The sequence below is a fragment of the Schistocerca serialis genome, chromosome 3 (genome assembly GCF_023864345.2).
Source record: "Schistocerca serialis cubense isolate TAMUIC-IGC-003099 chromosome 3, iqSchSeri2.2, whole genome shotgun sequence".
Lineage (NCBI taxonomy): Eukaryota > Metazoa > Arthropoda > Insecta > Orthoptera > Acrididae > Schistocerca > Schistocerca serialis.
The window spans coordinates 143,741,883-143,766,892 of NC_064640.1; the positions used below are offsets into that span (position 1 = coordinate 143,741,883).

Consider the following 25,010-nt stretch of genomic DNA (forward strand, 5'->3'; position numbering starts at 1 on the left):
AGGGACCTCCTTTTGCAGTCTGATGACGAGCTGCGCGCCAACTTAGAACGTAGAGGTGTTCATTTCGTCCGGCGCGTTCATCGGGGTCCGAGGGACAATCGAGTTGCTACCGGTGCCTTCATCTTGGCCTTCGAGGGTGATACGTTACCGGAAAAGGTCAAGGTGATGGTCTACCGATGTGACGTCAAGCCCTATATCCCTCCCCCGATGCGGTGCTTCAAGTGCTGGAAGTTCGGCCATATGTCTTCCCGCTGCACTTCCAGCCTCACATGTTGAGATTGCGGACGCCCATCTCATCCCAATACTCCATGTGCCCCGCCTCCCATCTGCGTCAACTGCGGGGAGCACCATTCAACTTGCTCGCCAGACTGCAGAATGTTCCAGAAAGAGCGCAAAATCGTGGAATATAAGACCCTGGACCGACTGACTTATACTGAGGCCAAAAGGAAATATGACCGATTACATCCAGTGAGAATGACATCTTCCTACGCCGCTGCTACAACACCTGTGCTCGCCCCATCAGTTTCGCGACTTCCGGCCGGATCGACGAGTGGTACAACTCCTCCTGCCCCCTTGCCAGTGGGGGGGCTCTACCCACCGGGTTGCTCCTGTGCCACCTACCTCAGGAGCAACACCATCCCCCCCATCTGGGAGGTCGGTCCCCGCTTCTAAGCCGGTGAAGTGTCCAACTTCTTCGGCTTCTCACGCTCGCAAGGGGTCCCTCCCTTCCAGGTTTCCACCAGTGGGAAGGCTGCCGACCGACAGTGGCGTCAGTGCCCACAATCAGCTGGTCGACGGGCTTCACGATCCTCCTCAGTCCCGGAGACTGAATCGGTGCAGCCCTCCCAGCCAGTTAAACCCAAGGAGCAGCGTGAGAAATCAAAGAAGAAGAGCTCTAAGCCCAAGGAACTCGCGGTGGCAGCCACCCCACCGCAACCTTCCAGCTGTGCGTCTGAGGACGAGGTGGAGATTCTGGCGTCCGCTGAGGACCTCGATCTCGCCGGTCCCTCAGACGCCATGAATAGCACTAGTGCAGGTGCTCATTCGGAGGCAGCAGGTGACCCAGCAGCGTAATCTGCCTTCCCTGTCCCGTCACGCCTTTCCCAGCCATGGACAACACCATCCTCCAGTGGAACTGCTGCGGTTTCTTCCACCATCTAGCTGAGCTCCGCCAACTTATCAGCCTTCACCCTTTCTTCTGCATTGCTCTGCAGGAAACTTGGTTTCCAGCAATGCGAACCCCCGCCCTCCGTGCTTGGAATCCGCAGTTCGGCAGGCTTTTTCCCAGCGCCGCCATTTGGTTGCAGTGCTTTTTGACCTTCGCAAGGCCTATGACACGGCCTGGCGCCATCACATCTTACTAACCCTTCATCAGTGGGGTCTTCGGGGCCCACTCCCGATTTTTATCCGCCAGTTCCTGATCCATCGGTCATTCAGAGTTCGAGTTGGTACTGCTTTTAGTTCTCCACGGACCCAGGAGACAGGCATCCCACAGGGTTCTGTCTTGAGTGTCCTTCTTTTCCTCATTGCTATCGATGGACTTGTGGCCTCTGTCGGTCCCTTGGTCGCCCCTGCCCTGTATGTGGATGATTTCTGCATTTGGGTTAGTTCCTCCTCGATGCCATCTGCAGAACGGCAGCTCCAGGTGGCTATACGGCGTGCCTCTGCATGGACCCTCTCACACGGGTTTCAATTCTCTCCTTTAAAATCGCGGGTGGTCCACTTCTGTCGCCGTACTACGGTCCACCCTGATCCAGAGCTCTATCTCGCTGCACAAAGATTGCCTGTGGTTCCACAGTTTCGTTTCCTAGGTCTTCTTTTTGACAACAAGCTCACTTGGCTGCCCCATATCAGACTCCTGAAGGTAGGATGTTTCCGTAAACTCAATGTCCTTCGCTTCCTTGCCCACTCCTCTTGGGGTGCGGACCGTTCCCTCCTCCTCCGTCTTTATCGTGCTCTAGTTCTGTCACGTTTGGACTATGGTTGTCAAGTTTATGGTTCAGCTGCTCCTTCCATGCTGCACGTGCTGGATCCGGTCCACCATCGTGGTATCTGTTTGGCCACCGGTGCCTTCCCTACTAGCCCTGTTGATAGTCTCCTGGTTGAAGCTGGGATCCCCCCCTTTCTGTTCGGCGGTCCCAGCTTCTGGTGTCTTATGCCCTTACTATCCGTTCTTCTCCTGCTCATCCTTCCTATTCTATCCTATTCCCAGACCATGGACGTCGCCCGCCTGACTCCCACCCTCGGGCGGGTTTACCGGTTGGACTGCGCCTTGCGTCTCTTAACCGTGATTTTCGGCTTCCTTCTTTGTCCTGTCTTCCTCGCTCCCTCCCCTCCGCCCCTCCTTGGTTAGTTCCTCGGCCTCGAATTCGGATGGATCTCCGCCGCGGTCCGAAAGATTCCATCCCCCCGGTGGTGTTCCGTTCCTTTTTCCGCCAAATTTTATGGGAGTTTCGGGATGCTGTTGTTTTTTACACTGATGGCTCTAAATCTGCTGATCATGTTGGGTATGCCTTCACGTCCTTTGTTGGAACGGAAAATCATCTACTGCCACCCTCATGTGGGGTGTTTACTGCGGAATTGATGGCAATTTCCCGGGCCCTTACCTTTATTAAACAATCCCAACACAACCGCGTTTTGTTATGTACAGACTCGATGAGTGGCCTTCTTGCTATTGACCGGTGTTTTTCGCGCCATCCCTTGGTCTCTGCCATCCATGACCATCTCGCTGATCTTCACCGTGCTGCTTGTTCCATTGACTTCCTATGGGTCCCGGGCCATGTGGGTATCCCGGGTAATGAGCTCGCTGATCGTTTGGCTGGGGGAGCAGTTACTTACCCCCCGTTTTCTGTAACCCCTCCTGCAGCGGATTTACGGCTTCACATCAAATCCCACTTTGCACAGTCATGGGCCAATTCTTGGGAGGCTACTCCACTGTCTAATAAACTTCGTGCCATTAAAGTGAATCCGGGCCCATGGCGTTCTTCCTTTCGCCTCTCCCGCAAGGATTCGACCACACTGTGTCGTCTCCGCATTGGCCATACCAGGCTGACCCATGGTTTCCTTTTGCGTGATGAGCCACCCCCGCTATGTGGTTGTGGAGCCTTCCAGTCAGTGGCCCACATTTTGGTTGAATGCCCCCTTCTTTTGGCTCTGCGTGCTAAGTACAGACTCCCCCACACTTTACCTTTGATGTTGGCTGACGATTCCCGGATGGTCTCTCTGGTTCTAGGTTTCCTCCGGGAGAGTGGTTTTTATTCTCAGTTTTAAAGTTTTTAATCTCCCTCTGGTGTTGGGGCAGGGCGGTGAGTGTTTGGGTGTCTCCCACTGTAGGCAGTGTTCAGAGATTCCCGATTCACCTCCCTGACCGGAATCCTCTTTTCTTTCCCTTTTACTCTGTTTTTACCCCTTCTTTTTAAGGCTTGGTTAGTTTTTCTATTCCCATACGTACTTTCTGCATTATAGCAGTTGTACCTTTCAAGTCACAGGTGGTCTTGCCTATGCTGTTTCAGCATAGTGTTGGGTTCGTTCTCTTGCCAACTTCCCTCATTTGTTTTTACTATTGACAACGTGACTGCGCTTTTACATTTCCCCTTTTTCCGTTTTCTTGTTCTGACTTTTCTGAGATGTCCCGTTAGCAGAATGGAGTCTATTTGAAACAAGGGACTGATGACCTTGCTGTTTGGTCCCTTTAACCTCAAACAACCAACCAACCAACCCGCCCTCCGTGGCTATCGGGGTTATTATAAGAACCGAGCAGCTTATGAAAGGATGTCTGGTGGCGTCTGTATATATGTCCTTCACACTCTGCACAGCAAGTCTGTCCCTCTCCAGACACCTTTAGAGGCTGTCGCTGTTCGGGTGTGGACGCCACAGGCTGTTACCGTCTGCAGTCTTTACCTTCCACCGGATGGTGATGTCTCGCAGCATGTCCTGGCTGCACTGGTAGCCCAATTGCCGCCACCTTTCTTGCTATTGGGCGACTTCAACGCCCATAACCCTTTGTGGGGTGGGTCAGTGGCAACAGGCCGAGGCGCCATAGTTGAGCATTTATTGTCGCAGCTCGATCTCTCGCTGTTAAATGATGGTGCCTTCACTCACTTCAGTGTGGCGCATGGCACATACTCCGCCATTGACCTTTCCATCTGTAGCCCTAGCCTCTTACTGTCTGTCCAATGGAGTGTGCATGACGACCTGTGTGGTGGTGACCACTTTCCGCTCTTTCTGTCACTACCACAGCGTCACTCTTCTGGGCGCCCTAGCAGATGGGCTATGAATAAGGCTGACTGGGACTTGTTCTCCTCCACTGCCGCTATTGAGCCTCTCTCTACTGATGACATTGATGCGGTGGTTCAATCGGTCACCACCGGCATCGTTACTGCCGCCGAGTCTGCCATTCCCCGTTCTTCTGGGTCCCCTCGGCGGAGGGCTGTGCCTTGGTGGTCGCCTGAGATCGCTGAAGCGATTAAAGATCGCCGGCGGGCGCTCCAGCGTCACAAGCGACATCCCTCCATCGACCACCTTATCGCCTTCAAACGGCTGCGTGCGCGGGCCGCCTCCTTATCTGCCAAGGCAAGAAGGAGTGCTGGGAGCGGTATGTGTCCACCATTGGCCTCCATGTCACTCCATCGCAGGTCTGGGCCAAGATTCGACGCGTCTACGGCTATAGGACCCCTGCAAGCGTCCCTGCACTCTCACTGAATGGAGCAGTTTGTACAGACTCCGACGTCATTGCAAGCCGCTTGGCAGAGCATTTTGCTATGAGTTCCGCTTCTGCGAATTACCCCCTGGCCTTCCGCTCCATTAAAGAGCGGATGGAACGTCGGAGCCTTTCGTTTCGCACCCACCATCCAGAATCGTACAATGTTCCATTCAGTGAGTGGGAATTCCGCAGTGCCCTTGCCGCTTGCCCTGATACCGCTCCTGGACCTGATAGCATCCACTGCCAGATGCTGAAACACCTCTCAGTGGACTGCCAGCGACGGCTCCTCGACCTTTACAACCGTCTATGGGTCGAGGGTGAGTTTCCGTCGCAATGGCGGTCAAGTATCGTTATCCCCATTCTGAAACCAGGCAAGAACCCTTTGGAGGTGGACACCTACCGCCCCATTAGCCTCACCAACGTTCTTTGCAAGCTTCTCGAACGGATGGTGAGCTGGCGCTTGACTTGGGTACTGGAGTCTCGGGGCCTTCTGGCTCCGTCTCAGGGTGGGTTCCGTAAAGGCCGCTCTGCCGCCGACAATCTGGTGAGCCTGGAGTCGGCCATCCGTACTGCCTTTGCCCGCCGTCAGCACCTGGTCGCTGTCTTTTTCGACATGCGGAAGGCGTACGATACGGCATGGCGTCATCTCATCCTTTCTACGCTTCATGGATGGGGTCTTCGGGGTCCTCTGCCGGTCTTTATCAGAAATTTTCTGTCGTATCGTACCTTCCGCGTGCAAGTCGCAGCCTCACATAGTTCCACCCACGTCCAGGAGAACGGTGTGCCACAGGGTTCTGTTTTAAGTGTCTGCCTGTTTTTAATAGCCATTAACGGGCTCGCTGCGGCCGTGGGAAATTCTGTCTCTGCTTCCCTGTATGCTGACGACTTCTGCCTTTATTACAGCTCTTGTGGCATTGCAGTTGTTGAACGTCAGCTACAGGGTGCTATCCGCAAGGTGCAGTCTTGGGCTGTAGCTCATGGGTTCCAATTTTTGGCAGCCAAGACCTGCGTTATGCATTTCTGCCGGCGACGCACTGTCCACCCGGAGCCGCGGCTTTATCTTGCCGGCGAACTTCTTTCAGTGGTGGAATCACACAGGTTTTTGGGGGTGGTTTCTGATGCCCGGTTGACTTGGCTGCCTTATATCCAGCAGCTTAAACAGGCGTGTTGGCGGCATCTCAACGCTCTGAGATGCTTGAGCCACACTCGCTGGGGCGCCGACTGATCTACCCTGTCGTGGCTCTACCAGGCGTTAATCCAGTCCCGCCTGGATTATGGGAGCCTTGCTTATGGCTCAGCATCCCCCTCTGCGTTGCGGGTGCTGGACCCAATACTACACAGCGGGATCCGACTTGCCACTGGTGCCTTCCGCACCATCCTTGTTGAGGCAGGTGTCCCTCCACTGCGGTTACGACGTCAACAATTACTGGCTGCTTATGCTGCCCATGTTTTTAGCTTGCCCGGGCATCCAAATTATCGTGTCCTGTTCCCGCAGTCAGTCGTCCGTCTGCCAGACTGTCGGCCCCGGTCGGGTTGTCCGATCGCCGTACGCGTCAAGGAGCTTCTCTGCGGGCTTGGGTTTTTCCCTGTTCCACCTCCTTTCCGGGCACCCCTGCGTACACCCCCGTGGTGTGTTCCTCGCCCTTGCCTTCGGCTCGACTTGGCACAGGGCTCGAAGGACTCGGTCCCTCCAGATACCTTCCGCCGCCGCTTTTATTCCATCCTGGCCACGTATCCGGGCTCTGGAATTGTTTACACTGACAGTTCGATGGTTGCTGGTCGTGTCGGGTATGCGCTAACTCTAGGGGACCATTCCGATTAACGGTCCTTGGCGGCTGGCTGCAGCGTTTACACTGCTGAGCTGGTCGCCATATTTCAAGCACTAGAGTATATCCGCTCCTGCTCAGGTGAGTCCTTCGTTATCTGTAGCGATTCCCTGAGCGGTTTACGAGCTCTCGACCAGTGTTTTCCTCGTTCTCGTCTGGTGATGGCTATCCATGAGTCCCTGCATACTCTTGCGCGTTGCGGCCGCTCTGTGGTCTTTGTGTGGACTCCCGGTCATGTCGGTATTCCGGGCAATGAACATGTTGACCGCCTGGCGAAAGAGGCCACAAGACAACCGTCTCTGGGTGTTGGCCTCCCAGAGGCTGATTTGCGGGCAGTCCTCCGCCGCAATGTTTTGGCGCTTTGGGACGCTGAATGGCGCGATCGGATCACGCCCAATAAACTCCGTGCCATTAAGGAGACGACGACTGGGTGGCGGTCATCCATGCGAGCCAACCGCAGGGACTTAGTCGTCCTTTGTCGGCTCCGCATTGGCCACTCCCGGCTGACACACAGTTACTTACTGCGCCGGGAGGACCCTCCTGTATGTCGCTGCGGGGCGGCTTTGACAGTGGCCCACATTTTGTTGGCCTGCCCCCTTTTAGCTGTGGTCAGGCAGACATTTGCGCTGCCTGATACGCTCCCTGCCATTTTATCTGATGACCCTGTTATGGCTGCCTTAGTTTTACGTTTTATTAGCCCAGGGGGTTTTTATTCTTTAATCTGAGTGTTTCTGTTTTATTTTATTGTTTTGTGTTGATTCTGGCCTCTGGCCTCCGGTTTTAAACTGATTTTTTAATGTGTTTTAAGCGGTTGGCTTTTCCTTTTTTTATTTCTATGTTCGGCCAACCACCGTCACACTATGTGTGATTTTAGTTCGTTTTGTCTGGTCTTTGTCTCAGTTTCTCTTGTTCTGTGTCGTCTGTGCTCTATTCTGTTAATCGTTTTTATTCTCTGTGGGTGTTTTTAGTACTTGGAAAAAGGGACCGATGACGGTAGCAGTCTGGTCCCTTTAATCCCACAACCAACCAACCAACCAACTGCTACTAAGAGAGAGTACACTTTGTTTACATAGCTCTAGATATTACAGAAAACATTTCTATTGAATTAATAAGAAAACTGCACAATATTATACAAAATACGAAGGTAAATTAGAATTCTTTTGGCTACAGCAAGAGGCGAATCAGCCGCACAGTACATCATAACTTGATGCCACTACCCACTACATTACACTGAACTCCTGTAACATAGGAACATATATTATACAGGATGTTTGGAAATTCCTGTTACATACTTCTAGGACTTGTAGAAGGAAGTGAGTAAATAATGTTTTGAATAGGAAAATCACGTCCGAAAACTTACTGTTTCTGTTCTATGTTGGTTTCACTTCAGATGTGTAACATGTCCACATCTGCTGAGGGAAAGAGAAAAGTCTCTAGAGTTGCTTGTCCTGATATGAAATATGGTAGATAGAATGATGTGTACTACGCCAGACGGTCACCTAATGTCACTTAATGTCCATCTTGCTGTGAGACCTGTTCAATGCCTATGCATCTCCAATCCAGTGAACCGGATTCAGTACGCAATTGAGCTGTATCACAAACATTTTCTGCAATGTAGCATGCCATCGCGCAAGTTACGCAGGAGCTTTGAGAAACAGGTACCTTCACCGTGAGGAGGCAGTACTGTGATGCTCCATGACAATGCCATGTGCCCGAATTTGAAGATGCACTGCATCACATAAAAAAGAATCCATTGGTGAGTACTCAAAGAATTGCACATGTAGTGGGTGTTAGTCACAGTATCGTCTGGGATATTCTGCATTACCAACAATTACATCTATCCGCTTACATATAGTACACGCTATGGATCCAGCCGATTTTTCCACAGTGTGTTGTGTACTGCATGTGCTTCGTGCACAGCTGCATTGACACACCCTTGTTTCTACATAGATTTCTGTTCACAGACAAATGTAAATTCACTAGTGACTGTGTTCTGAATTCGTAAAATAGCCATGTGCGAGTAGACGAAAACCCTCGTGCCACACATGTTCAGGGGTTTCAGTACTGCTTTGGTATTAATGTGTGGCTAAGTATTCTGGACGGTCACGTAACTAGGATATACCTCCTTCCATTCAAGCTAACTGATCCTGCATACTTGGTCTTCCTACAAAATGTATTGGGCCTGTTCTTATAAGCTGTGCCACTGAATGTCCATCAAGAAATGTGGTTTCAGCATGAGCGTGCACCACCTCACTTCTCATGTGCTTTTGACACATCTCAACAGATGATACGGTGAAAGATGGATAGGCCAAAGTGATCCACCTGCATGGGCTGGATTTAACTCCTATGGACTACTTCTTGTGGGGTCATATGCAAAGTTTAATTTACAAGACTCTTGTAGAAACAGAGGGAGATCTACTAACATGAGTTCTGGCCACTGCGCTGGTAATTGGAGACACCAGTTGAGATGGAGTGTGTGTACCAGAACAGGCTTTGTGGGTACAATCTCTACGACAACATTGGTGCTCGCCACATTGAGCTGCTGTTGTAGTGCATCAGTTCTGTTCTGTGCATACAATATGCTGGGTTCTTTTTTGTTTTGGAAGAATGTAAACACATAATGTTAAAGTGTTAATACAAAAAAAATGTGCTTAAGTGATACATGGATATTTCGTTATGTTTCCTATCGAGTTGTTAACAAATAATTGTACTGCATCACGTCTAATTCAATTCCTTAAGCAGAAGTGGATAAGTTGAACATCTGAACTGAAACGGTTGTGAAACTGAAATGGTATGTTTCTGGACGTGGGATGCCATTTGAAATATTATGTACTCATTCCCCTCTACAAGCCCTAGAAGTTTGTAATGGCAATTTCCAAACACTCTATATGTACAATCTTCTAAAGTTTGACATTTTTTTTAATAAATCCTACCAAGAACACATTTTTGTTAAATCTTCAGTGCGCTATTCCCTTAAAATGACGTATTTTCACAGCACACAAGTTACAATATGCAAAGAACTAAATACGAAAATTCTTTAACCACCAATATGACATTTTCTATCATTTTATTACAACAAATTGTACGAATGAAGACGCATTTTTGAGAGATCCTCAATGTGCTGGTGCTTTGAAATTGCATATATTCATAGGACATTAGTTATAATGTAAAACGCACCAAATTTGGGCTTCAATTGGAAAAAGATGGAATCCAGTATGGTGTCTCCCAAATTCTACTTGTGATGTACAGTGTGTTCTTGCCTCCAATTGGTTCATTGTTTTGTAACACATTGCCAAAATATTGCATAACTTATTCTGTGCTTTACACTTGGCAATATTTTCTCAATGTGAAGTAACACGAAATGACATCACAAACTTGTCCAGCTCCATGCAAACATCAGTTAACTCATTCCATGTGAGAATGGCTTTAAAGAAATTTCTTAGATAGCTCACATTGTATCACAAGGTTTGTGTAAGAACTTTGCAAATTTAGTACTCTTTCTATACCCTGATGATCAGATATGAGTTGTGCTCCAGGATTCTGAGATAACATTGTAAATGGGTATGAGAACTGGGAGTTCTGGGATAAAATTAACTGCATGCTTTGCAACAGCTGATTTTATTTTGACAGGGAAGCTAAAACAGCTTAGGTCTAACCCACCACTGCTTGCACCGAAACACAGTTTATTGTGCGGTATCGCTCCCTTTTTATCTAGTAAAGCCAACCAATGCCCTTAAATAGTGAAAGGAGTCACTTTACCAGTTTTTTTGTTAGACACAATTTCTTCAGGTCTAGTTGTCTCGAAGATTCTGTATCTTTTGCCCTCCAATGCCATGCATTCGAAGATTAGGTGCAGTTTCTTCACACTCGTCACAGATCGTACATTTAGGGTCTTCTTCCATTTTACCCATTGTGTGTAAGTGTTCTTTGAAATTCCCGTGGCAGGTGAGTTTGACCTCTTTCCTGTTCAATCCCAGGATTACAGAGCTCCTTTTAAAGCATGGCATGGGCATCATTATGTTACCATGTTTTTGTTTATGGACCTTGGTCCAATATTCTACGTGCTGTTTCCTAAGCCATTTCCATAGTTCTAGTTTGATCATAGCCTTGGTGATTGTCAGGACAGGTGGAGTCGTTGGCCCCCATCCTGACCAGTCTGTTGACTTGTTCATCGCCACAGATCCCTGTGTGGCCAGGGACCCACACCAGGTTTATCTTATTCCTTCCTCTTAGCTCCACCAGAGCCCTGCGGCATTCTGCAACAATCTTAGATCTCGTTGCAACTGTCTGAATAGCTGTAGATGATATGGTCCCTGTAGCATCTATGCATATTCTCCTCCAGACATACCCCGATTGCAGTGATTTCAATTTGAAATACCGAGGCCAGTTTTCCTAGAGAGATGATGCCCTCCAGTCTTGGCTGAACCCTTTACACACCTGCCCCAATGCCTTGATCTGATTTCAACCCATCAATGAACCAAACAATGTCCCCCATATGGTGTCGAACAGTTTTTTCCTCACTGCCCCCTGCTTCCAATTATTATATTGTAAAAGGCTTGTTGAAGCAGTTGGGAGTTATTGTATAGTCAGCTGATATTTCCCCAGCCATTCCTATATTTACCTCACTCACTGTCTTAGTGCGTGATTGTGGATATCCCGATGAGATTCAGTTTTTTACCAATTTTAAGTCTGTATGCCCCAGCTGCTGCCTCCATTTTGACCCAAAGGTTTAGTGGAGGCATGTCCAGTAGGGCTTCCATCCCAGCAGTTGGTGTGCTGCTAATTCTACCTGTTATGACGAAGCAGGCCAGCCTCTGTACCTTAGCAAGCTCCTTAGCTGCAACCCGCTGTTCTACCTTCTTCCACCACACTACGGCCCCATAGGTGTATATCTAGTGCATACCTCTGGGGCTTAGGCCCCAGTTTTTACCACAAGCCCTTCTGGTACTCAGTATAGTACCTTTCGCCTCGAAGCAGGTGCTCTTCAGCTGTTACTTTATCTACTGTGAAAGGTACTGAGTTCACAGAATCTCTTTTGCATCACAAAAAGTTTAGCTTGTAAACTCTCTGCCAAATGCTGTTTCATTTTTGCTGAGAAGTGGTTAAGCCCTGTGTCTTCCACAATAAGAAATTGGCACAATAGATCAGTTGCATTATCTATAAATGGTCCAAAAACTGATGAGAAAAATTACTTTCATATTTGCTTGTATCTGCTTACCAATAAATGTGAATTATATCTTTCATATAGCATTCGTGTAGCCAGGTCGTGTAAGATGTCCTGTGTTCTTTCTCCTGATATGCCTGCTGTCCCATATGTTAATTTCATGTACTGGCTTATTGACCATGGAGATTTGCTCCTCAGTTTCGTCCTATCTTACTAGACGTGTGAAATAAAATAATACACTTGTCATTTGCTGAACATCCACTTCCTTTTTATGCGCTTTCGTAAAGTTTTCAACTTAGTTTGCTATTTTGGAATGCGCTTCACATGATCCATCTTAAAAATATGTCTGCACCCATGACTACTTCATACAGTTGTAAAAACAAAACTATCCTGCAGTTTGGGTTTACACTATAATTATGTTGTTACACAATTTCATTGATATTAATTTTTGTCTGTCCCAGGTCTAATTTTTTTTCTGTCTCCTAACTAACTGGTGATGGACTACAATGTACCTGTCATGGGCCAAGGGTATGGTAAATTTAATGAAATCAGTAATTATAGAATTGATTTTCTGTGTTAAATCGATAGTAGCCGAGATGTGTGATGAATCTTCCCAAGTTGAAACAAGGGTGCTGTTTTCTGTTTGTATACATCAGTAAACATTTACATTATGTTGCTTTACACTTCACCTACTATGCTAATTGTATCAAGTTCAAGACGACTTGCATCTCTTGGAGTCAGTGTTGGTGGAGTCTTAAATGAAAATTATTGTTTCACTTTTATAACAGCTACAGATTGTTTTCATATATATCTGGACTTATACTCCACAATTCTGATATTGACATGACAGGATTAAATTTTAGACTTTGAAATTACTGATCTGTAATAAGGTTTGACATAATAAAATCATACAGTTATGACTATTGTAAGAATATATTGTTAGTCATCAAGGCGTAATAAAGGGCAGTTATGGCTGCTTTTGGTGACACGACATGCAGTATTAACTGATAGTGTGTGGCTTCAGAACAGTTCTCCATGAAGCCGAGTATTAGCAGTGAGGGATATTTTGTATGTGATTCTTAATTTATGAATAACAGAATATCAGTCTTCCACATCTCCTTTCCATTTTCAGGAAATGGTGATCAGCAACTGTACTGTAATGTTAGTCACACAACAAATCAAAGGTTTCTATCTCTGAGTCAGGTTAATAAGTAAAATTATCTTTTGTGTTAATATGTGCATGAGCACATCTTGTTCAAATGCTTTCTTCCTGTGATACTGGAATGCAGTTATCCATAATGGATAGAACTTACAGTGAATGTACAATTTATGCATGCAATGAACATTTGTGATTGTCTGTTTTCTGTTGTTAACTGCATGAAAAAGTCATTTGCTGCAAACGATCTAGAGTGTTTGGTCACTGTAAGGAGATTCTGTTAACTTCTCTGAACAGCTTTTTCTAGGTTTTTATGTGACACATTTAAAATGAGGATTGAGATTACATTCTTATTAGCTTTTGCTCTTCCCTTTGATTTGTAGACTCATCAGAGAAATTGTGTATATGAAAACAGAATTTTTCCAGCAGCAGCTCCAACACCTTTATATGTTCAAGAAATACTAACAACTTACTAAATGAGTAGAAGTTCAACATATTTTTGATCATTGGTAGATATATTATCCTTAATAAGACTGACCTCTTGTTCCCTGACTTTACTTCCACTGAACAAGTAACAAACTAAAAATTCTGAGAGCTCAATGTTTAGGCCCTTCTTTCAGAACAATTATTGTTGTTTTTAAAGGCATGTATAAAGTTCACACATTTTTCCAACGAAGCTTATCACCAAAATCTGCAGTTAAGTATTGTAGGGTGTCTTACCCTTCCTGGTTTTTTTTTTTTTTTTTTTTTTTTTTTTTTTTTACCCTGCATTATTATTATTATTATTATTATTATTTCCTTCATTTTGCCTTAAACCAGTCTTTGTCATCATATACAGCAATGTGAGTAGTAAATTACCTTCATTATTCCTCTTCAGTCCCTTCGACTTGCTCTAGTGAATGTTGCCAGTGACTTTCTTTCTTTCCTTTTCTTTTTTTTTCTTTTCCCCACAGTATTTGACAATGTTTTGACAAGTTGTACATTTCTGTATTTCTGTGGATATCCTGCATGACTGCATTAATTTAGATTTGGTTTATTTAGTAGTTTTCTTTTTTTTTTTTGTTGGGACTGAGCTTGGTCGCTTGCTCTATTTGTAGAGGAATGCTGGATCCGGAGCAGCTGATGGTGTCGTTTCGGAGCAGCCTCATTCTTCAAAGAAACAGGTGCGGCACATGTAATACTCTTTTTTAATTTGTTTGTTTCCACAGATGGACCACAACATACTCTTTAGGTAAATATAGTACTTATCATTCAATAATGTTGCTTTCATGTTGCAAAATATTTTGCTATTAGTTGTTAAAAAAAGGTTTGGATGTTGCAAACTGCAACTTAATTCATTCTTTTTTTCACCCAAGAGCAGCATACCAGTTTTAACATTTATTCTTAAAAACATGAATATCTGTTTCAAAAAATTGTTTTTTACTTGGAAGGTTTTAAAGTTTTGTATGTTATACTGTGAGATGATTAACCTTTAAGAAGAAATACCCTGCCATAGTTTGACAGCAAAAGAAAAGTTGTTCTGTTGTATTCTGTTCTCTTGTATCGAATGTAGTGGCTGAATTTCATAGTCAAAGTACAGTATGTTTGACTCTCAGATCTGTCAGATGTGCAGGATAAAAGCTCTTTTGAGTCTTAGCATGAAATGTGAAATTTAAAACCATTTTTTAGAACGTGTATACTACAAAAAATTTACTGCATGTTCTAGAAAACTTTTGTTTTTGTTGCTGTTCATACATAATATATTCACTGAAGTCAGCAGTCATGGAACTCAAATTATAGTGATGTCAAATACATTAATACAAAGTTACTCTTCAGTAGTGATACATATGTAATGCTCTAGTAGGGTGTACGATTTTGACCATCAAATGTTCCTGTAACTGGCAAATGTTGGGCGAGCAGTGCTTAGGCCCCCCCCCCCCCCCCCCCACCCGCAGTCTTCAACTAAATTGGTGGTCTCTTGATGTCTCAGAATGTCCCCCGTCACCTTATCCCTTATTTTAATCAAGTTATGCCACAAATTTCTTTCCTCCCCAATTCAATTCAATACTCCCTCATTAGTCACACGATCTACGCATCTAATCTTCAGCATTCTTTTGTAGCACCACATTTCAAAAATGTCTGTTCTCTTCTTATTTGAAATGCTTATTGTCCATGTTTCACTTCTGTTAACACTATGTTCCAGCAAAGTAACTTCGGAAAAGACTTCCTGTCACTTATATTTATATTCTGTGTTAAGAAATTTATCTTCTTCTTAACCGCTTTTCTTGGCATGTCTACATTTTATGTCATTTCTCTTTTGGCGATCATCAGTTATTTTGCTGCTCAAATAGCCAAACTCTTGTAGTGTGTCATTTCATAATCAAATTCCCTCAGTATCACCTGATTTAACTCAGCTACATGCATTGCCCTTGTTTTGCTTTTTTTGATGTTGTTCTTACTTCTTCTTGATTGTTCTGTCAATTCCTTTGCTGTCTGAGAGAATTAGTGTCATCGGCAAATCTCAAAAGTTTTTTTATTTTTTTCTCCTACATCCCTTTCTCACTCCCTTCTCAACCACTGCTTCCCTTTCATGACCCTCCACTGTTATAACTGTCATCTGGTTTCTGTACAAGTTGTCTATAAACTTTTGCTCCCTGTATTTTATCCATGCTACTTACAGAATTTCGAAGACTTTAGTCCAGTTTATATTGTGAAAAGCTTTCTCTAAGTTTGTAAATATTATAGCATAGGTATGCCTTTCCTTAACGTATCTTCTAAAATAAGTCTTGCTGTCAGTATTGCCTCACATGTTCCTACATGTCTACAGAACACAGACTGATCTCACTCAAGGTCAGCTTCTACCAGTCCTCCCACCCTCCTGTAAATAATTCATGTCAGTATTTTGCAACCATGACTTCTTAAACTGATAGTACAGTAATATTCCCACCTGTCGGCACCTGCTTTCTTTGGAACTGGATTTATTATATTCTTCTTGAAGTCTGAGGGTATTTCGCCTGTCTCGTACATCTTGCACACATGGTGGAATAGTTTTGTCACAGCTGTCTCTCCCAAGGTTGTCAGTAGTTATGAGCAAATGTCATCTATTCCGGGAACCTTGTCTCAACTTAGGTCTTTCAATACTCTGTCAAATTGTCCTTAGAGTATCATATCTCCCATCTCATCTCCATCTGTGGGGGTATGATGGAAAGTAATGTCTCGGAACTTTTTATGTGAAAACTCACAAACTTTCTTATCTTAATTCTTCATGTCTGCATATTTATTTCTCAATGTAAGCACCCTGCAACAAACACATTTCACCTAATGAGAGACTATTTTGTTGGGACTGTCATGTAGAAAGTTTGATTTTATTCACGGAACACAATGTCACCTCTTCTTACACCACCACATCACTATCATAGTGATGTCCTCAAAGGTATTCTTTAAGTTTTGGAAAAAGATGAAAATCAGATGGGGCTAAGTTGAGACAATATGAAGGATGATTGAAGTTAGTGAGCCCAAATTGTTGGATTGTTGCAGATGCTGCAGCGACTGTATATGGACTGGCATTGTCATGCGCCATGTGTTAACAAATTCTTTGAGGAGCCCTCTTAGTGCCAGATGGTTGCAACTTGCATCAGCAAAGGGGCAAAGTCGACAGAGTGATATGCATGACATGTAATATCTCGACTGATATTGAGAACATAATAAAAAATTCGGAGGCATTACTTTTCAGTATGTCTTTCTACTTCCTCTTCCCTTTCTATAACATTGCCTTGAAGTTCATTCCCTTGTATAGCTCTTCTACATTCTTCCAGCTTTGCCTTCTTCCCTTAGTACTGGTTTTCCATCTGAGCTCTTCATATTCATACAGCTACTCCCCTTTTCTCCAAAAGTCTCTTCAGTTTTCCAATAGGTTGTATTTATCTTTCCCTTCATATATGTTTCTATAGCCTTGGATTTATCCTGTAGCCAATCTTGCTGGGCCATTTTGCACTTTCTGTCAGTCTTGTTTTGTAGATGTGTCTCATATGCTGCATTTTTATATTTTCTCCTTTAATCAGTTAAATTCATTATCTCCTGTGATATCCAAGGATGTCTGCTAGCCCATATCCTCGTTCCTATGTGATCCTCTATTGCCTTTCCTCTGTAATTTCTCAATGCTTCCCATTCATCTACTACTGTATCCATATCCCCCGTTTCAGTCAGTCATTGCCTGATGCCCATTCTGAAATTCTCGGCAGCCTCTGGTTCTTTTAACTTACCCAGGTCCCCTCTCCTTAATTTCCTACCCTTTTGCAGTTTCATCAGTTTCATTCTATAATTGATAACCAGTAAATTATGGTCAGAGTTTACAGCTGCCACTGGAAATGTCTTAAAGTTTAAAATCTGATTCCAGAATTTCTGCCTTACCATTACATATTCAGTCTAAAACCTTCCAGTGTCTCCAGGTCTGTTCCACACATACAGTGCTCCCACCGAACTACACTAATTCACACGATATCTTAAATTCAACCTATACATTTTCCTTTAAGTTCTCTAATAAATCCCATTAAGGGATCTAGCATTCCACACCCCGACCTTTAGAATAACAATCTCATTCATCATGACGACGACACCCTCCCGAATAGTCACTGCATAGAGATCTGAATGAGGAAACTAGTTTCCCCTTACTTTGTCATTCGCAGTACCAGCACAGCAAGTCCTTGTTGGCTGATGTTACATGGGTAGATCAGTCCCTGCAACTAGTGAAAAGGCTGCTGCCCCTCTTCAGGAACCCCCTGTCGTCTTTCCTCACCATTGATACCCCAAAATGTGCCTCCACATAAGGTACAGCTGTCCGTATCGTTGAGGCATGCAAGCAACCTTTGCAGGGTCCATGGTTGACAGGAGGCACTTATTATTTCAGAATGATAATGCCTCCATTTATAAAGAAAAACCGTAACATAATGAACTGATTAATAAAATAGGAGGAAATTAAACTATTCTGTTCCCAGTGGAATGTGTGATAGAGCTGGTGGGGCACTGAGTGTGCTCAAAAACAGTTAAGGTAGTGGTTTGCTACATTTCAGGATGAGCGAAAGAAAATTCCTGCAGCATCTACTGCAATGCGATGATGATGATGATGATGATGGATGATGGATGATGGATGATGATGATAGTAACATGTTTACTGCAAAGTAGAGACGGTAGAGAGACCAAATAATTGCAAAGTTTGGGCCCATGCCATAACATAACCACATTAGCAGCTTCTTACAAATATGTTACAGTTCAGTCTAATATATATCCCTTACAAAACTTGCTATATTTTTAACAAGATTTGTGGCTATGGTGTGTTGCTAACAAAACAGGCTAGTACGAGGTGTGGCTAGAAAAAAACCGGACTAGTACTGGCGAAACAATAAAACGAATGCAATAAGGCTGAAAGTCGCGTGGCCTGTCACGTGACTCTCGCTCCGCCTACTGCTCGAGTTTCATCTGCCTCCTGCACTCACTCTGCCCGTGGCGTCTGTTTTAAGTAGTTGACGTTTTGTCTGTGCGTCGGAAAATGTTAAGTGTACAGAAAGAACAGCGTGTTAACATCAAATTTTGTTTCAAACTAGGAAAATCTTCAAGTGAATCGTTTGTAATGTTACAACAAGTGTATGGCGATGATTGTTTATCGCGAACACGAGTGTTTGAGTGGTTTAAGCGATTTAAAGATGGCCGCGAAGACACCAGTGATGACACTCGCACTGGCAGACCATTGTCAGCAAAAACTGATGCAAACATTGAAAAAATCGGTAAACTTGTTCGACAAGATCGCCGTTTAACAATCAGAGCAGTGCCTGAGTTAACAGGAGTTAACGGCGATCTTGTCGAACAAGTTTACCGATTTTTCAATGTTTGCATCAGTTTTTGCTGACAATGGTCTGCCAGTGCGAGTGTCATCACTGGTGTCTTCGCGGCCATCTTTAAATCGTTTTAACCACTCAAACACTTGTGTTCGCGATAAACAATCATCGCTGTACGCTTGTTGCAACATTACAAACGTTTCACTTGCAGATTTTCCTAGTTTGAAGCAAAATTTGATGTTAACACGCTGTTCTTTCTGTACACTCAACATTTTCCGACGCACAGACAAAACGTCAACTACTTGAAACAGACGCCACGGGCAGACTGAGTGCAGGAGGCAGATGAAACTCGAGCAGTAGGCGGAGCGAGAGTCACGTGACAGGCCACGCGACTTTCAGCCTTATTGCATTCGTTTTATTGTTTCACCAGTACTAGTCCGGTTTTTTTCTAGCCACACCTCGTAAGTGGAGACATTGCCAATTTGAATATTAAATATTTTGTTCTCTTCTCTTCCCCTGCTCCCTCATGGGAGCTACAAAAGGATGCCTGCAAAGAAGTTATAGCTGCTGTAGCTGTAGAGGGTAGATAGTGAGCTTGAGGTAAAGAATTACATTTATACTTTGTTTCAGCACTTCGGTGTCACCATAACATGTAAGGGCATACCACTCTGTCTGGTCCTAGGAGGAGAGGGGATGAATGCTTGCTGCACCCATAGCATTTGTTAAACTACATGTGCAGTCTTTGTAGTATCATATGGGGAACACCTCGAACAACTCGTAGTTAGTGAAACCTGTAATCGGTCAGTGATGCCAGTCCTCTATAGCTGTAAGCACTGTGCATGTTTGATGGTGTTGGTGAACCATTTAGTGTTGTGGGAATCTTGGCTTAACTGCCAGGACGGTACAACTATTTTCACTAAAATTTGAGCTGCTTGTTGATGTGGTGTACAGTGGTCAGTGTGAAACACCTATTGGAAGGCAGCCTCTAACTCTTGTATTGTGTTGTATTTGGTTTGAGCAAGTATGATGGGCTACACCTGAGTTGACTTGCATTTGCCTTTTTTGTCTCTGGGAACAGAACGATCCTTAGTTATTAAACTATCACTACCAACATGATGAGTCTCTTGTTGGGGAACAGAAACGCCTTCTCAACAGCTCACAAAGTGTGACAGCTTCAAAATGTCAGTCGTCTTTGTAATTTCGTTTTCATTAGCAAGAGAAAGTGTAGCGATACTGACCTGTTCTTTGTAGCCTCTTGTCATCTGTAGTTCCTCTTCTTGGTCACCTCTGCACTGAAAGTTTAAATTGATGTAGAATGGTGTCTGTTTCAAAATGTACACACCACTAACAGTTTGGTTGAAATTAACTTGCACACTGCATTCCTGTTGGATTTTGAATGTTAAAGACAGTGACTGATACAGTTGTTATGAATATTATTTATCGCAAGTTTACAGGCCAGTACCCACTGTAACAGTGGTGAAGTTTTCAATTGTGCACAAACTAAACAATTCACTTTTTCTTTAAATAGTCAAAGTTCACAATTATCACAGTCCTCTTTCAATTCATCAGGTATAATTAGTCTTCTGTGGTTCATTTAAATGGGTCTTATCACACGAAATATTGAGTCCAACAATAATTGGTTTCAATGACAATAACACTCTACACTCCTGACAATCACAACACGGTACAGAAAGAACGTTCATTAATTTAAGTTGCAAAGACCACTTGAAACTAACTATTATGAAGTGATGGTGTTAAGATACCTCAGTGCAGATGCACAGTAGTATCTGAACCATTGCGAGAATACAGGTAAGCTGCAAGCAAGTAGATTAATGGGCATTGCTCTGTAGCGTGTGACATGTGGAATTTGGGTCGGATAGGAGACATGCTGTGGTGGTTAGGGAGACTGCTCATGAAAAGTACAACCAAAATATGTGCCACACCTCTGGCATTTTTATGATGTAAAACATTACTGTAGGCTTGAGCCTATTAGATTTTCATTGGAATGCGCCACATGCCATAATGGGGACACCACGCAATGTTTTTTAAAGCTTTTCCAAAGGGTGTTTACCTGCTACAAAATTATATGGGCAGTATCCCATGTACCCATCACTACCAAATATCAGCCAGTCCAAAGATGCCTAAATAATGATTAAATGCATCATTGGGAAATAATTAAAAAATTAACTCTGCAACCAAGACTGCTTGTTTCTTCATATCATAAGAATGTAATTGGTAAAAAGTTTAGCTTAATAAACACAGGGTTCATATTTGAGATTTTAGGTACTGTGCACATGTTACATAAATGACAGTATTGAAGATATTGCAAAATTTGTGGCGGTGGTGGTGATTATTATTATTATTATTATTATTATTATTATTATTATTTTGGGGAAAGGAAAACATAATGGATGGAAAGAATCTACCTGCTTTGTTACAAGAGGAAGTATTGTTTGAAAAGTTTTCCCCACTTCATGTAAACAAAGGCTTGCAATACGTTGTAGTAACTGTGAAAAATTTGTGCAGCAGTTAGGAAAATCAGACGCTCCTGGTGAAAAGTTACTCCTCACCAAAGACAACAGTCATATTAAGGTGAACGTCTTGGAGAATCCCTGGCAGTAACAGAACCACACTTAGTTGTTATAAAGATTTTGTATCTTGCAGGGATTTAATGATGACATGCAAGAACTTAAATAAAACAGAAAAGCTGAAGGAGCAATTGGCATGAAAAATATTATTAAAAGAGTGAATTATTATTGATCTAATTAGACAGAGTTGCAATGCCAGGATTCATTCACATCATTTGTTGTTTTATGTACCAGTGCTCTAGGTACATGACCTTACACTGTAAAGTAAGCTGTTCCAGCTCCAGCAGCATTAGAACAGCCTACTCTAAGATTGGTTGGCTCATTTGGGGGAGGGGACCAAACAGCGAGGTCTTTGGCCCCATCGGATGGGGGAAGGGTGCGGACGGAAGTCAGCTGTGCCCTTTCAGAGGAACCATCCCAGCAATTGTGTGAAAGGATTTAGGGAAGTCGGGTAAAACCTAAATCAGGTTGGCCGGATGCGGGTTTGAACTGCTGTCCTCACGGATGCGAGTCCAGTGCGCTAACCACTGCGCCACCTCACGCAGTACTCTAAGGGATATGAAATCTGTGGGAAATACAGATAACCAGAACAGGAGCATGGAGTCCAGTGCTCAACACCTCAATTCTGTGAGAACTGTTGAGACAGTAATCCAGTTTGGAATAAAGACTGTGCAACTTTCTAACTTATATATATAAAAGCAGCTGTATATGGCTGAGAGATTATGCGTGATAGGACCAACAAGCTTCTACTACTACCAAAACTATTGCACTATCTTGACTTTAATGGGAAGATGGCATGATGAAAAATAAAGTAAACACTCACTGATAACATTACTTCCATTTTACAATAATATGTGAGAGTGTTTGGGCTATATGTGGAGGAATTCATAAGTCATTCTTCACCATTACTCTCACATTCTTCTTGGTTAATGACCTTTGTTAAAGTACCCATTTCTGCATGTGGGGAAGTTTTACAAAGGGAAGCTGCAGTAATGGATGCTTCACAGAGAGAACTAAATGCTGTACAACCAACTGGCTATTTTTGAAAACCACATCATCATTAGTGATTGGGCTGATTAAATTACAAGCATGATTTTCCGCTTTGCTGACACATTATCTCACAAAGACCTCAGGCCAAAATCAAAGCCAGTGATGATCACTTCCATTCTGCAGTAAGGTATGGCATGCAGTGTTAAGAAATAGTAGTAGCCTTTAGAGTCGTGAGGTCAAAGTAGTGAGCAATCAATGAGAAGATGAAAAGAGGGTCAACTGTTCTGCCTTATTTAAATGGTGACCCCTAAAATGTCACCTTAGGAATAGTGTAAGCCCCATGACTCATATTGTTGACTGATCTCCAATTGGAGAGATAAAGTGCTGAAGATTTCAGTAAATGCTGCTCCGGGATGACATGCAATTGTATATTCCATTACTATGAAGTCCTTTGATTTGGTATGCATAGTCTAAATGTTCATCAGTTTCACGACAGCATTAAACTAAGTAGGTGCACAGGTTATGTGGCCTAATATCGAAACCATAAATGCAATTTTATTGCAGTCACAGATAGAATTGGGAATAAAATTGTGTTACATACTTGCATACATCCTGCAATGCATTTTATTGTTATAATTTTGATGTAGGTAGGTACTGTACAGTTATAGCAAGTCCATAGGCCCATTGGCAATAATGCAGGTCATAAAACTGTGTAAAAAAGGAATGTCACCTGGAGAATAGTTTATATAGTTTCAGATAAATTATACAGTGTAATTATGTTAATGCAAGTATAACACAGTGACAGCCATGTAAGAGTTATCTCACATGCGACAATCTGGCTGATATCTCAAACTGTGATTTAATTGTTACATACCAAATTCTACATAAAGCTAGGGAAAGAAAACCTCATAGCAAATATTTGTGATTTACAGGTCATGGTCATCAGTGACAGGTGTAGTAAACCGTTAAACAGAATATTTATTTTCATATTGGGAATGAAGTAACTTAAAAGTACTTACAAACCATATGTTATTAGACATAACATATGTATTGTATTAAAAGTGGTAAAAATGAAGTTCCTGTTATTGCTAATAGATTTTGAAGCATTATTCTATACAAGGAGCTTGCTTTACTTCACAAAATGGATGATTGTTGCATAATTCATGACTCTTTATGCATTGAGTGCATGTGTAGCATGGCTTTGTTTGCAGACATGGCCTCTAAATAACAAAAGATGCCTGCTGTTCTAGTATTTCTTCTTCTTCTTCTTCTTCTTCTCCTCCTCCTCCCTTCTATATGGGTAGCATCTTAACCCCTACCACAGCCTGAATTTTTCTCTAAAATCTAGAGACCTAATAGTTTCCAGTTGCTTGTCTGTACAATAGATGTGTGTTGTGTAGATACATTTTCATAATATTAGGTCTACAACTTTGCTTCCACCACTTTTCTCGAAGTTTGAGGCTTTATTGTGAAAAACTTTCACACACGCAAAAGATTAAAAGTACTGACCATCGCTGGCCGCTACTTTCTCTTACCTTTCAGGCAGCATACAAATGTTGTGGCAAAGGAACTAGGCATCTTATGAGATCCAGGAATTGATCAAATTTTGCAGTTTTTCATATGACCAAAAGTGCTGGTCAGCCACGCCGTGTGCCATTGATCGGAAAAGGTTTTAGTCAGAGGGAGAAATGTGAGGAGAATGTGGTGGGTGGGGTAGGACTTTCCATTTCAACTTTTCCAAGTATATTTTGGCAGGTTTTGTGGCGTTGGGTTAAGCATTGTCATTTCCAAAATCACCGTTTCATTTCTATCACTGTATTGTGGGCTTTTTCTTCCACTGCTTGGCTCAAAAGCATCAATCACTGTTCTTGAAGTGTTGAAACAATTCTCCACTCTTTCTTCCACTAGTAGGTTATGCAGTATTTTATAAGCCTCAGCCACAGATTTCTCCATGCTTAAGCAGAAAATTAAAACTTCCCATAAAACACAAGTATTGGGCCACGTAAGTTGATGTATTCAATTAAGAATGACTTTATGACACAACCACAAATAGACTAACATTCTGATGGCATTATGTTTACAAATGCCTAAGCTTATTGTATGACGCTTACGACCTATCAACTGCACCACCACTTGCAAGTACTGGCACCTATTGCAAAATGGCAGAAGCAAAAGTTGTAGACCTAATACAGGAGCAAACTTTTCACACTTTGTAGTTGTTCCTCACAAGCATGGTACTGTTTGATCATACTGCTTAGTGTCTGGCGTGCCATTAGTGTACAGAGGTGTGAAAATTATTGGACTCTAAGCAAAATTTTTAGAATTATTGCTTTCCTTCACTCTAAAGCAGTGATTCATTAGACATTATACACTTTTTACTTCCTATAATGAGTGTAACATATTTGAATTTCATTAGCTTGACAAATTTATTACTTCTGTTTATGAAACAGGGTTGATTTGAGGAATTCAGTTGTTTATCATGTGATCCTCTGTACATTTTAGTAACTTATGAAAATTTCTTACATAAAAAATGTAATCAGCATTAGTTTTAAGAGTGATGTACTCTTAAAGAACAACATAAATATGGTTATATCAGAATTTTGTTTAGATATTATCTTTGTAGTTTTGTTTCATGTTAGATTTTTGAAGTTGTGAACAGAAAAAGAGGTTAGTCAAATGGAAAACTTGCTGTTTCAAAAATAGTTTTGCAAGAAAATAGTATTCAAAGAGAGAATAGCCAAAAGGCTACAAATTTCATAAAAATTACTAAACAT

General features: G+C 43.1%; 1 protein-coding gene across 6 annotated transcripts in view; it reads left to right on the forward strand.

Moving 5' to 3' along the window:
- The window catches only part of LOC126469850 (dnaJ homolog subfamily C member 5), a 90,807-nt gene that overhangs the window by 43,560 nt on the left and 22,237 nt on the right, over positions 1-25,010 (forward strand). For 5 of the 6 annotated variants that reach the window (XR_007586083.1, XM_050097150.1, XM_050097151.1 and 2 more), the window contains exon 6: positions 13,946-14,011. The exons of the other annotated variant lie outside the window; for it this stretch is intronic. Coding sequence is in view for 4 of the 5 variants with exons in the window: in XM_050097150.1 (XP_049953107.1) it covers positions 13,946-14,011 (66 nt within the window). In the remaining variant the exon portion in view is untranslated. The remainder of the gene's footprint in view (positions 1-13,945; positions 14,012-25,010) is intronic. 6 annotated transcript variants of the gene reach the window in all.